Source organism: Fusarium musae, chromosome 6 (genome assembly GCF_019915245.1).
Source record: "Fusarium musae strain F31 chromosome 6, whole genome shotgun sequence".
Lineage (NCBI taxonomy): Eukaryota > Fungi > Ascomycota > Sordariomycetes > Hypocreales > Nectriaceae > Fusarium > Fusarium musae.
This window is the reverse complement of record NC_058392.1, coordinates 292,686-306,180: the sequence shown is the minus strand read 5'-3', so window position 1 is coordinate 306,180 and position 13,495 is coordinate 292,686. Positions and strand designations below refer to the sequence as shown.

General features: G+C 47.9%; 4 protein-coding genes across 4 annotated transcripts; 2 read left to right on the top strand and 2 right to left on the bottom strand.

The window, feature by feature from the left end:
* Window positions 1-2,263: 2,263 nt before the first annotated feature.
* J7337_007958 (uncharacterized protein) lies at window positions 2,264-3,357 on the bottom strand (the record flags this gene model as incomplete). The annotated part of the gene is made up of 2 exons (XM_044825585.1): window positions 2,264-2,996; window positions 3,050-3,357. The coding sequence occupies 2 exons, from the start codon at window positions 3,355-3,357 to the stop codon at window positions 2,264-2,266; spliced, it is 1,041 nt and encodes a 346-aa protein (XP_044678502.1).
* A 739-nt stretch (window positions 3,358-4,096) lies between these two features.
* On the bottom strand, window positions 4,097-6,517 carry J7337_007957 (uncharacterized protein; the record flags this gene model as incomplete). The annotated part of the gene is made up of 4 exons (XM_044825584.1): window positions 4,097-4,128; window positions 4,488-5,782; window positions 5,854-6,063; window positions 6,123-6,517. 4 exons carry the CDS (start codon window positions 6,515-6,517, stop codon window positions 4,097-4,099), a joined length of 1,932 nt encoding a protein of 643 aa, XP_044678501.1.
* A 1,378-nt stretch (window positions 6,518-7,895) lies between these two features.
* J7337_007956 (uncharacterized protein) lies at window positions 7,896-9,646 on the top strand (the record flags this gene model as incomplete). Its single annotated transcript, XM_044825583.1, has 5 exons — window positions 7,896-7,929; window positions 8,065-8,152; window positions 8,228-8,969; window positions 9,023-9,188; window positions 9,240-9,646. 5 exons carry the CDS (start codon window positions 7,896-7,898, stop codon window positions 9,644-9,646), a joined length of 1,437 nt encoding a protein of 478 aa, XP_044678500.1.
* Window positions 9,647-10,000: 354 nt separating this feature from the next.
* Window positions 10,001-13,493, top strand: J7337_007955 (uncharacterized protein; the record flags this gene model as incomplete). Its single annotated transcript, XM_044825582.1, has 3 exons — window positions 10,001-10,328; window positions 10,384-11,551; window positions 11,600-13,493. 3 exons carry the CDS (start codon window positions 10,001-10,003, stop codon window positions 13,491-13,493), a joined length of 3,390 nt encoding a protein of 1,129 aa, XP_044678499.1.
* Between the last annotated feature and the right edge of the window lie 2 nt (window positions 13,494-13,495).

Sequence of the window (13,495 nt, the reverse complement as noted above, 5' to 3'; positions counted from 1 at the left end):
TACGAAGAAGGCCCATTGAAGGAATCTTATGTTACATAAAGCTCCACTGCTTGATCTTTTGCTCCCAGATGACAGGTCAGGATACGGACCTCGCTTCTTTGGGGCATGCATTGGTACGGCGCGGGACGATGGACGACTTATCTGATCATCTAATCAGATTATCTGATGGAGACAATCCCTGCTATCTTTAATAGCTCATACAAAGCCAGAATCATAGGATCTTACTTGTTGATCTATAAAAGGCTGGCGGAGCCCCCTCTTTCTCTCAGGTCCTCACCAACAATCACTCATCTCATTCAACTTTCTCTATCTCCGCAATGAAGTTCTTTACTATCTTCCTCACACTTGCCTCCGTGGCTACTGCCATGGCTGTTGCTCTTCCTGAACCTGAAGTCGAGATTCCCGGCAAGATTGTTTCTCGTGATGAGTTCGAGCTTGCGATTCGTCAGGCGGGGTGCTCTGCTTGTATCCAAGGCATTAGATGCTGCAATGGCTCCTGCATTCGTGGATGCTAAGTCTTGTACAGGGACTCACGCATTTATGGATCAGGTTAGTTGAACGCTGGTACACCCTCTCGCTTTGGGCTTTAAGAAAGCTGACCTAAACTTTCGTCAGGGCCATCCGCTAGCTTTCGGGTACCGAAACCTGTGAGGAATATAGGGATATTGCTGTACAGGACCAGGAAATTCCTTTAAAGGAAATGTGTCCCGCAACTGCAAGTCCGAGTTTGCCAGGAAGCGCACTGAGTCTAATTATTAAAAAGGCCACTAAGACAAGTCTTTCTTATAACTTTATCTAAACTTATTATAATAAACTTTAGTTATTCTTTTTATTATATTAAGTAGTTTTTCAATATATAAGTATATTAAGCTAATATTAGTAAGTATTTTAAGTATATTTAAAAGCCTATTAAGTTATAATATTATAGATATTTCTAAAGCTAGCTAAAGAATTATTATTTAAGCTTTTATTATATTAGCTTTAAAATATAATTATTAAATTATTATTATAATATTTAATATTTAACCTATAAGCTAAAAGTATTATTTATAGTTAAAGTTTATAGCTCTACGCTTATTTTAGTAAAGAAAGCTTAGTATAGATTACTATAAAGTATTTATAACCTGCTAAAATAAAAATAATAAGACTATACCAGGAAGACAGAAGGCTTTAAAAGTTACTAACATTGTAGCCGCAGAAAACTTAAAGTTAGTTAACTAGTGCTTTTTATTATATCCTAGTGTTTTACTAGTATTGTGTAACAATATTACAGAACTAGGTTCGGCTTGCGAAAACGAGCTTAATAGGGTAATTACAGGTAACATAATACCCAGTAACTCTATTCCTGAACTATAGAGACTATTTCTTATTACAGAACTACCAGAAGTAACGGGGGTGATCTTGGCCTAGCGGCTTGATCATGCTTATCAAATTATGGCGCAGCTCTCGCGGGGCTCAAGCTGTATGGGAAAGATTTTGAAAACGGCCAGAAGGATGAAGACGAGCGACGTTGGTTTTGGTCATGTACGTTCTGTGATTCTGTCTTGCCTGTCTTCGGCCAGACTTGAGCAGATCAAGGATATCCGAGCCTTTGCGGATGAACTCGGAAGCCAATCAAATACCCCAATTGAGTAAGGAGCAGATGGTGTGTAGCCCTTTCGATTCGGTACTTAACCGGTAGTTTCCTTTTACCATGAAGAGAACCAGAACTGTTAAAGGATACAGATGGTCTTTAGTAATTATAAAAATAGCTATTTCTGGAGTGACCAAGATAGATATTGAGCGCTTAATCCTATGCATCAGATGGCTGAGTCTGACTGTAATACGAGCCATTTTGCAGTGCTGTTACCCTACGTAATGAATAGGTTAGTAAGGGAGTAGTATAAGTTGCCACGGCCGATGGAGTTTGCAGGCTACTAATTACGGAACTTTCAGACTCAGTTCTGCAGGGCGTTTGAAGCGAGAGCCTAGTTCCAATGGCCTTTTGTCCAGCTATTCGGCAATGGTGATCAAAAAAAATTAGTGTGGGTGTTTAGGTATGGTTCAAAGAGGTTCCGTGGCAATGATGGTGCCGGTCTTGAAGAAATAAGAGTCACATCGCTGGATATTTTTATATAAGGTGGCTTAAGGTGCTACCAACAGCACCCCATAGAAGTGAAACACTTCATGTAAACATTACCTGTGGCCCACTAACTCAAAATATAATTCTCTCAAAAAGGCAGCTCAGGAAGTATGCCAGTTGCCTATATAACAGCCTAATCCATCACTCTCTGACCTCCAGTTGCTGACGAATACTGTCAATATCTAAACCCTCGAGCTCATCACCCCTTATAGTCCATCCGCGCGATTCAACAAAAGATTGGACCTCGCTCTGCAGTTCTTCAATCTCTTCATACTCAAACTTCCAACATTTGTGAAGTATCTCCCCCATGAACTCGTCCTCAAGATCGGGCAGCCAGTCTTGCTCTCTCATGAGACGTTGCGTCTCGCCCCAGTCTCTACCTATCCCGTAACCCGGGATGTAGGAGGTCATGATCTCATATACCAACCTGCCGAACATAAACATGTCGGTCTGAGCAGTAGGCACACTGATTGCCCGCTCAAAAGGCAAGGAAGCCGGGGAGAATTCATAACCACTGAAGAAAATGCCAGGTAGGTTTCGGCCTGACGCTGAGTCCGAAAAGTCTGAGCCCAGGAACCCTGCTAGAGCTACGGAAAGAGATGGTTCGGATAACCAACAATTGGCGTCAAGGAGCTCCCCATAAGCTATGTTGTGAGAGTGAAGAAAGGATAGTGCTGATAGTAGTTGCAGGCTCCACTGGTAGGCTAGTGGGAGGAACTCCGGCTTAATACGAGTAGGGGGAGATGAAACATCTGACCGAGCGGCGTAGAGTTGATCCCCGTGTCTCTCGAGGAAATTCTCAAGAGAGCCGCCCGAGGGCTTTGGAAGAATAGGAAGACCTGTCCAGGCATCTTGTCCCAATATTCTAACAACACTTGATTAGCAAAGCGTGCCCATACCATCAAATGACAATGAGTGAGAACTTACGGAACGATTCGCGGGTGCTCTTCGCCAATCATGTTATACGCATATGACGTTTTGAAGCAATTAAAAGCTTGTGATTCCTCACGCCAGGAGGCATCGGGTTCATCATCTTCTTCACCATCAGTCCAAAATCTGCAACTAGGTATAAAGACGACAGAATTGGCATCTCTGGAGTAGACACTGACGCCCCCAATCTCGATCGGCGATTGCAGACGGTGACCTTGCGGGTCAGTTAGTGGAACATTTCGAGGCCCTGTAGCCGTTCGATAAGTTGTCGCCAGAGTTGGCTTGTTGCGTACAGTCCGAGCCATAATAAAGGGGTTCAATGAGTGTAATTGTATCGTTGACAGTACAGGAATGACGGGATGTGTTGGATGCGGGATCATTAAGTTGGTTGGGTGCTCAATTTTGACAAATAAAGCGCCCGAATGTTAATCCGAAGCGGTCCACTCCGCCAATCAGTGTCGACCTCCTGCCAGAGCAACTGTTTTGGTAAGTAACTTCCTCCTGACAACGGTCCTACGAGACAAAGCCTTTACACAGTGTGTTAACTTATATCGTGAAATATCCCGGCAACTGAGACTGAAGAAAAATACCGCGTGAGGATAGCTCGCACGGCTTTCGACGGAACACCACCGATCTACGAACAACCCAATACCCTTCCTCTTTCATCCCATGGCCTAGTCAACCGTTACACACTTTTCACTGGGGACACTCCAGAATGGATGAAAGCTACATGGGTCTCGTCTCGGATTTTGCCTGTACAGAGGTGGGGGGTCTACTGATGTCAATGATAGCAAACGTCAAGATCTGCAAGCTGCACGACAGCTGAATCTCCACGTTGACTAGTGCAAACACACGTTCCTGAAGGGGCAGTTCGGAAGGTCGATCGAGTCATGTACAACGGTGATCCTCCATGAACTTATGGATATCAAGGCGCAGACAACAAGACATGAACTGATTCGTAGTAGCGGGGCGGAAATGAAATGAATAGATAACATGTGATTAGCGAACTTGTCTCCACTGTGACAACCAACGTCTTTTTGTGCCTTAGTGTTGCTTGGCAGGAGCAAGAAGTTGGTCTAGACTAAGATAAGCAGTGGAGGCTTAGGGCCTGTAGTCTCGAGGCGCACGGAAGAGCATCCCGAGCCAAAGTTAAACGTCTAAGTACAGACTCCATACTGCTTTTGGCATCCCTTTCCACAATTATCTGTCGCCTTTCCGCAGTAACCGTACTGCGAGCAACAATTTCCAAATTGTGACCCTTCACAAGTGTACCCCTTGTCTCCGCCGCAGGTCCCATCAGGGCTGATCTTTTCGCTCCCTGCATCACACTTACCAAATTTTGACTGGCATCCGCCGCCACAGTACGGCGATGAATCGCCGCAATATCCACTGGAGGAGCAACACTCCCCAAAGGCAGAGTTCAAGCATGTTTTACCTTTTGTGCCTCCACATGTCCCATCCGTGCTGACGTTGGTAGGCTGGGCGGCACTGCTACTGGTTTTAGATGATGTTGTTGGAGTAGGTGCTGAAGACGTAGTTGGCGAAGGATTCTCGTCATCGCCATACAGATCGTCGTTATAACCATAAAGGTCATCAAGAGTCTCGTGGCAGTAGAATGTTCCCAGTGTGTAGCCACTGCAATCCTCTTTGAGAGAAGGGTTATACCGGTACATTTTCTCCATCGTCATCCTGCTGAGAGATAACTGACTCGCGCAATCAAAGTATCCCATGAACCACCGCGTGCAGTTGGCGATCTCTCCAGCTGCCCGAGGAGACGGAGGAACTCGGGGTGTCTTTGGCACAGGTGTTGGGCTTGTAAGCTGCATGCAATACGAGACAAATGGAGAGATTGTACACGGAAAGTCGTAGGTGGGCGACACCGCGTCTGGCTCATTTTGGTCCAAGCTCGGGTTCCATAGGAAGAACTGCTCCAGGTCTAGCTCGTAGCCTAGAGCTGCTTCCCGACAAGAAATGGGACTGCCGGCATATGTCTCATTCCACCAAAGGTACTCCCAGCAATCTTCACGAGTGCTGTTGGCCAGAGGCACATATGGGCGGCTGACGTTCAGCCACCCTATGTGAGGAATTTCGGCAATTTCTGTGGACTCTTGTGGTTCAATCGTCCATTCGTCCTCCTCAGGTCCATAACCGGGGTAGTCGGTGATGTCGCCCACGGGTGCAACGCAATAAGAGGTCCTGAGCCATAGATTCGTGCAATTTGGCCAGATCATTGAATTCAGGAAGATGAGGTCATCGAGGGAAATGCTATACTTGAGACCAATGGTACCGCAGTCATCGCCGGCAGTGACATTGTGGAAAAGTCCACAGTTTGTTGTCGTATTCGGAGCAATGTTGTCTGGAACTGCAGCCGGAGTTTCGAATCCAGCTGCGTCCTGGTTCTCGGGCACTTTGTAATCCCCAAGCGGATTTGAGATGCAGATTGTCTGGTTGACATAGGAAGAGATGTTGTCGCAATAGCCGTTGATGAAGGGATTCCAGGATCTGAGTCTGGCTCTGGAGAGGCCATTCTCTGACTGAATGCTCTCGCAAGTGTCACCACTCTTAACAACGTACACGTCGCACTGGTTGCGAATACATAACTTTCCTGAAGACGGGAAGTCGCTGACAAGGGAGTCAAGCCTGTTGGCCGTGGCTAGATCGTGCGTAGAGACTCTCTGAGACTCGGAAACACTGAGGAATGTATCTCCAGTCTTGATTGTGTACTCGGAACTACAGCTTGGTGTTGCCATTGGACTCGTCATGTTAGCGAGAGGCTGGGGATCTTTGTGAGGTCGTCTTACGATGAAACAAGTAACGGCGGATAGGTCTGCGTAGGCTGTTTCTTATATCCACAGCTCGAACTGGCGGAAGTGTAGATTTCCTTTTGTTCAGAAGTGTCTTCCGATAGTGGCGACTGAGCATTGTGCCAAAAAATGAGCTTGTAGCATTCATCGCAGAGCGATGCGTCAGCGGGAGCGCTTTGGAACCACGTATTGCAGTACTGTCCATTCCTAACAATTTAACCATATTAGATGGGATGTCAAAATGGTGATATACACGAGTTACTGACCCTTTTCGGAGGCATGCCCTCTCAGCATAGTAGATTGCTTCTTCCATGAGATACGAAGCTTTCCACAACGCTCCACTCACAGGATCCTCAAAGGTGACCTCTGAGCCGCATGTACTTTTGACAGAATCTCTCAAGTCGGCTAAACTTCTCAAACAGCTGCCTTGACAGAGCTCTTTTATCTCAGCGGTATCAAGCTCCATATCTGAATCAAAGTGTAACAGGCCCAGTGTGGACGGGCAAGAAACCTTGGTGTTGATTGCTGCGACGCAAGCATCGCTAGCACCGTTGAGCAGAGAACCATCAATTTCACCAAGTGAAAAGAGATCCTCTCCCTGCACCGAAGGCAATTTGACCCAAGCGACTAACGCCGACAATAACCAGGGGCGGCGCATCATGTTGTACAAAACCGAAAATGCCGTATGTCTTTGGAGAATTTGTGAAAAATGGTATGGAGCTCAGGAGAGTAAATGAGAACTGAATAATAGATACCCTTCTTTCTTTCGGTATATGCTGAAAAGCCAAACAGCGAGATTTGGTTTGCAACATGCACAGTAGTCGCGCTATGCCAACGCTGTCTAACTGCCCGAATGATAACTCACATGTCTCTAGGAGCTGAAAAGGAAACGCCGAGATTAGGGAGAAGCGAAAAAAGAAGGCCTCGGGCCGCCGGAATCTTGGCATATATATCCACAATAACTCTTCGGGTAATCAACGATTCGCTGTCGATGGTGGTTGGTTCAGGAACATTTGCATCGGAGATAGGAAAAGGTGTTCAGTGGGGGAGCAAAGACATGCTAGAACGTGTCATGCACAGGTCGAAAGACTGATTTACCTAATGCCAATACGCATTTGGGCAGCACGCACAGATAGATCCCCAGTGTGTTGCCAATTCGGTGCAAGTATTGACTCCATTGTGTTGGCGCTAGAACAAACATACTGGAGCAAAGTTTCAACCTTTTGTTACTAACCGTTTATCGCCCTGATCATCGCTTCAGTATCCCGGAGGATCAGCTTCAGCCGTAGCCGAGTTGCGGGTCGCTTCTGTTCGTCGCTTCGTCCGATTGGACTGTTGGTTCCAACATAACACATATTCGCTCTCCCTGACATTTTAGTACGGCCCTGAAAATTTCTCGTCCAGGATCACGAACGATTCATTTCAGACGAAGAGCGTTTACCGAGCTGGTGTCCGTCATGGGCCCCTTGTTATGATCTGATGGAGGTGGAACTCTCGGCTTCCAGGTAAATTGGAAGGCCAATGGTGAAATTTTGACTTGGCAGCTCCTGGGGAGAGCTTGAGGGACTGTCCTGGATGTGGACCTGATCTGAAGAGCCAAGTAGTCTACACTTATGATAAACTCAAGGGTTTCCTGTCTTATAGAAAATAGGCTTAACGAGTAAGGGCTATAGTTCTGCATACATTCATTCATTTTGACCTTGAATTCATTCGTCGATCTGTCGAGAAACTGCTGTATCTCGCTGTCACTGAAGTGGCTGTCACAGCCATGCATTTTGTCGCCAGCCAGATGCGACTCTTTCTTTTGTTACCCGTGTTTTTTGACATTTCCGTTGGTCACCGTCACTCTCATTCTCGTTTTCACATCCGAGGAAAGCATATCCATGCGAGTGATTCTGACTCAACTGTCTCCCTCGCTGCCGTTCCTATCAACAACCATATCCTCCCGAGGGAACTTACTGTACTATCTGAGTCCGGTCAAGTATCCACTGCTGCAACATCTGGTGACTACACTTGTGGTCCTGAGAAGCCGTGCGGTAATGGAGCTTGTTGTGGTGAGAGTGGATGGTGCGGGTAAGTTATGAGACCAACAGAGGCGGAGGTTCTTCTTCATGATGTACACTGCGAATAACTGACAGGTGTTGATTCGCAGATACGAACCAAAGTATTGCGGCGAAGGTTGCCAGTCCAATTGCGACGCTAAGGCAGAATGCGGCAAGTATGCCTCTCCGACAGGCAAGAAGTGCCCTTTGAACGTCTGCTGTAGTGAATACGGGTTCTGCGGAACTACTGAAGAGTAAGTTACGGTTTTTTCCATTTCTTCTTTTGATGGTAATTTCCCAAATGGCTGAAACTGACTGCGACTTGGTAGCTTCTGCAAAAAAGGCTGCCAGTCTGACTGCGAGCAACCCAAGCCATCTGCTTCCAAGTCAAATGTGCAGCAGAAGGTCATCGCCTACTGGGAGGCCTGGAACGGGAACAAACCTTGCGGGCATATGTCTCCAGAGGAAATCCCAGTCCACGATATCACCCATCTAATCTTCTCATTTGGTTTCGTCACGCCTGGCGACTTTCGCATCACTAATATGCCCGATGTCAAGCCGAATCTCTTCACGCAAGTTACAGACCTCAAGGACAAAAACCCCAACTTGAGCATCATGATCGCGCTTGGTGGATGGACTCACAATGACCCAGGCAAGTACCAGAAAGTCTTCAGCGACATGGTCTCTAGCCGAACCAATCGACAGACATTCATAAAGAACCTGCTTGGCTTTCTAAGTCAATATGGGTTTGATGGTGTTGACTTTGATTGGGAGTATCCCGGTGCCAAAGACCGCGGTGGGAAGGATACCGACGGTAAGAACTTTACTCAATTTCTCAAAGAGCTCCAGTCTGCTATGCGCTCGGCCGGTCGACATTATCTGGTGACATATACTGCCCCGACCTCTTACTGGTACCTGAGACACTTTGACCTCAAGGCCATGAACAACTATGTGGACTGGATCAACCTCATGTCTTATGATCTCCATGGAATTTGGGATCGAGATAATCCCATCGGCAATCAAATCCTCGGCCACACAAATATCACCGAGATCGACCTTGCTCTCGATCTAGTATGTACTTTTTTTCACTCCTCTAGAACCACTAACTAACATCACTTGCCCAGTTTTGGCGCAACGATATCCCCCCAGGGGATATTGTCCTTGGTATTGGCTTGTACGGTCGGTCATTCAAGTTGGAGAACCCTGCTTGTTGGAAGCCTGGATGTCGCTTCAGTGATCCGGGAGATAAGGGCAGGTGCACAGATACGGCAGGATTTCTATCTTATAGAGGTAAGTAAACAGCTTTCTCAATTGACAACAGTGTCGGCTGACCATGCGCAGAAATCATGGATCTCATCAGAGACAGTAAAGCCAAGCCTGTCTATGACAGGGATGCAAAGGTGAACTACATGGTCTATGGCCAGAATAACTGGATCTCATACGATGACGAGCGGACTTTCAACGACAAAATTGAGTTTGCCAACAAACGAGGACTCAACGGGTTGATGATGTGGGCAATTGACCTTGATGACTCCAGGCGTTCCGCGCTGAATGCAATCACTGGACGAAAGAACTTCCTTGAGGGTAATACGGCATTTGGTGTTGGTCTCAGCACTAAGAAGTCTGAAGAAGCGGGATACTCGTCAGATGACTCAACCCAATGTCGAGTCACGGGCTGTGGCGGCGCTTGCTCTGAGGGAGAGAGGACCGTCGGGCGTACAAACAGTCTTGACAAGAAGAATGAGTAGGTTCATCTGCAGAGAAATCGAACACTTTAATAATAGATGATTCCAGATGCGGCAGTAAACCTTCCAATGCTCGGTCTATTTGCTGCCCATCGTGGGCCAGTATTACCAGTGCTGAATGCCACTGGGATCGAGGGAGGGGAGGACTCTCCGGGGATTGTGCTGGCAAGTGCAATCCAGGCGAACTGAAGCTCTTTGCAGATCAGAGAGGTTGGAAAGGTGATCTTGAGACCGGCGGCTGGAACGGAAAGTATTGCTCACGGTATGTGCTGGCTCACCTGTGGTTCCGAAGGAATGTGAGACGCTGACCTTTCTTTGTTTAGTGGATCTCAAGTCTTCTGCTGTAGCATCGGTAACATGGAACAGTACATGGACATATGCACCTGGACCAAGTGCGGCGGCACCTGTCCCAGCGACAAGCAACACGTTCTTACTGTAGACTCGGGAGGCCCTGCCGATGAGAACGAGAGATGCAGCGACGACTTTGTCAACGGTGCCTTTGATGACGACGCTCAGGATCCCAATAAAGGTCAGAAGAGTCGCCGCAAGCTCTGTTGCCCTAAGAAGGATTCATTCTCCAACTGCAGCTGGAGGTCTGCCAATGTTTGTTCGAGGCAATGCGACAACGGTCAGATCACTCTGGATCTGGACCCTCAAGGCATGGGAGGTGCATTCTGTGGAAACGGTAAGAACACACTTGAGTTTCCCAACTTTGTCACACAGGATTGACCATCTCTTAGGACGGCAGAAAGCCTTCTGTTGCGATGCTCCTGGCAAAAGCAATCAGCCATTCCTCCCTGTCAACCTAGACAAGCTCTTTCCACCAGAGCTACTACCGCCGCCAGATTCGGTTCCGCAATTCGAGCTCATCACCTTCGGAAAGGGTTCGCGAAACAGCCAACCGAACAAGGCCGGCATTGCTTTCTTCCTCCTTGCAGGCTCCGACACTGGCCTTGCCTCCATGTCCAAGCGTGACAATCCCAATCTTGTCTTTCTCGACTGCCCCAAGGACATTCACTCTCAGCCTGTCGGACAGGTACAGACTGCGCGAGTTATTTGCCTCGGTCTCTTTGAGGAGTGCTTCGGTGTCGCAAAGGATGGAGTCGAGGGAACAGTGGTCCACATGCCAACCGATTGTGGTGCTGGGTCATATGCTCGAGCTGTTGCTCTTGTTCCTTCGAAGAACCAGTCTATCCCCATTCATCTGGCTCGCAGTAATCCGTCTGCTGTGTACGACTTTTCATTTGACTACGACATGGGATTGGTACGTCGTGATGCCGGCGAATTCTCGATCCGGGTTGACTATTCCAATGTCAAGGGCTATTGGAATGAAGTGGTAGACCTGACGGGAAAAAGGAAGCGAGATCTCAAGTCCCTTGTGGATAGATTCTACGCGGACAACTCGCAAGACTGGTTTACTCAGTTCGACAAGACAGACATCGGAGATTCCGAAGACCTCAACGACAACGAAAGATCCGTTCTGAACCAGCTCATTTACTTTGACTCCCAAATGTGCGATGTGGACAGTGGCAACAAGGAGGGTCAAGGCTTCTCCATCACCCTCGAAGGGTCAGCCAACGCGAGGTTCTTTTACGGGTTCTCTATGATTGCGACCTGGACACCTGGAAGAAAGCTCAAGGTTCACCAATCGGCCGGGTTCCTTCACGTTGATGGTGATACAAAGGCGGAGTTTACAGTGGCTGGCATTGGAAAGTTGGACTCGTCTCAGAAAACTGACAATGGTCCAGTCACATATAGCGAAGCTTCAGAGTCGCTAGGTGGCCATGGTCTGTGGCATGGCTGGGCCAACTTCAGGCCATATAAGCAAGAGAGTGTCGAGTTTAACACCAGAAACTCGCAGGGGACTGCAGTGTCTCTAAATGGCTATTTGAGTGCGAAAGTGGTAGCGTGAGTACATTGTGACCATCTGCATCGATCATGACTGACATTTCTTAGTTTATGGGGTAGCCAAAATGTCCATTTCCCGGAGGGCAGAAAGTCTGTCAAAATTTCCGAGCCCCTGGTTAGCAGCAAAAGCGCCTTGACGCCGCTGTCCAAGCCCGGCCCTGAATCTGAGATTACCGTCGCCGCCATTACCAAGTTTGGCCTAGATGTCGACCTTTCATTCGGAATGCCATATACTGCCGCTATAGACGGTACTCTCCCTGACATCTCTGTTTCACAAGAAGTCTCAGCCACGTTTGTATGGAAAGAAGAAGACGGGCAGGTATGTCTGGATACCTATGCCGGCCAGACACAGAAGGCCAAACTTATTTCAGGGTCTTACGTTGGCTGGGGCGATGACTACGAGCACCTTTTCCTTCTGCAAGACACTCACGTCGGAAGTCAGAGATGTTTCGGAAAGTCTTCCCACAAGTCGCGGTCATACAAGCTTGATCCTCCCAATGCAGGTCTCATTGACGATAAGAACGACGAAGAGGAACCCGAGTGCGACAAGGAAGATGTGCTTTGCATCCGCGCCAAGAAAAAAGCCAAGCGACAGAACAATTCTACCCCGGATAATTATGACTTCAGCGGCCATGGTATCATCCGAAAGGCCAGTGAACTTTCCGACAAGTCTATTGACGACTGGGTACGGAAGAAGCAACGAATCTCATGTGAGCCGTGCGGGTCTTGCATCATCACGGAAAAGGGTGAGAAGGAAAGTTGTTGCTCGTGTGTCTGGCTTCCACCACCAGACGAGGATGAGGATGAGCCTGACCTCGGCAGTATGCCGTTGCCGGGAGGTCCTATCATCCCTGGTGTTCCCGAGAAGCGTGGGGTTGGCTTCGAAGACTCTAAGGGTGGCTCAAATTTGCTTTACGCACGAGCTTCAAACATTCCTGCTGTAGGTTTTGACAACAAATGGATCAATTTCTGGGTGCCAGCAGGTAGCCCCGACCTTTTCATTGTCGGCACCGAACTCTACCCCCAATATCCAGACTATTACAAGGATCCAGAGGGCACTAAAAATAAGCCTTTTGATGGCAATGCATTGTTTAAAGACATCAAAATGTACTACCACAACAAGACTGCCGTTTGTACGTCTTTCGACGTGGAAAAGGCACCAACCTACGACAAGATTTGGAAGTATGACAGACAGGACAAGCACGGTCCATACAAGAAGGGGGTCTTGTACCATCAGCACTATGACACAGAGCACGTTATGGAAGGCCAGACAATCAGTCGCTTCTTCGGTATATGGCTTCCCAGCAACAATTACCCACATTCATGGTCTGAGAAATGGGCCTTCACAGAGTACAAGGAGTGGGAGAACAAGCAGTCTAAGAAGACTAATGCCTTTGTGCATCTGGTGGTGGATGAGCTAGGCTCGAGTATTCACTATGACCGTCTCGCCATTTTCCTCAGCAACTCGAACCGCCTCAAAGGCTCTCTCTTCAAAGGTACAAGCACCACAACCAACGCCGCCTTCGCCAAGCTCGAGGCTGGGGCGGAGCAGTTGCTGCATGTCCGCGAGATAGGCCTCATATTCGGCTACATGGGCCGCGACGAGATCTGGGAAGCCTTCTGCGATTCTTACAATGGAATTCTGGACCTGATGGAGAGGTTTGACGTGTGGTATCTTAAAGAGACGAAGAAAACGAGTGATCTGGCGACACAGTGGTCTAACTTCATCAGGAGTGAGCTGGACATGGTCGCTCTGCAAGCTCGTAGTGACGTTAAGCGTCTATACAGCCAAAAGAAGCCGGCCGGTAAGAAGTACGACGATTTCTGGGATGTCATCATGAAAGGGGGCGCGGCTGCCGAGATGGCAAAGGTCAAGTTGGATAAGATTGGCAATTGTAAGAAACTGCCACCTACTAAAGTTCCTGCCTGGAAATTTCCTTAGAT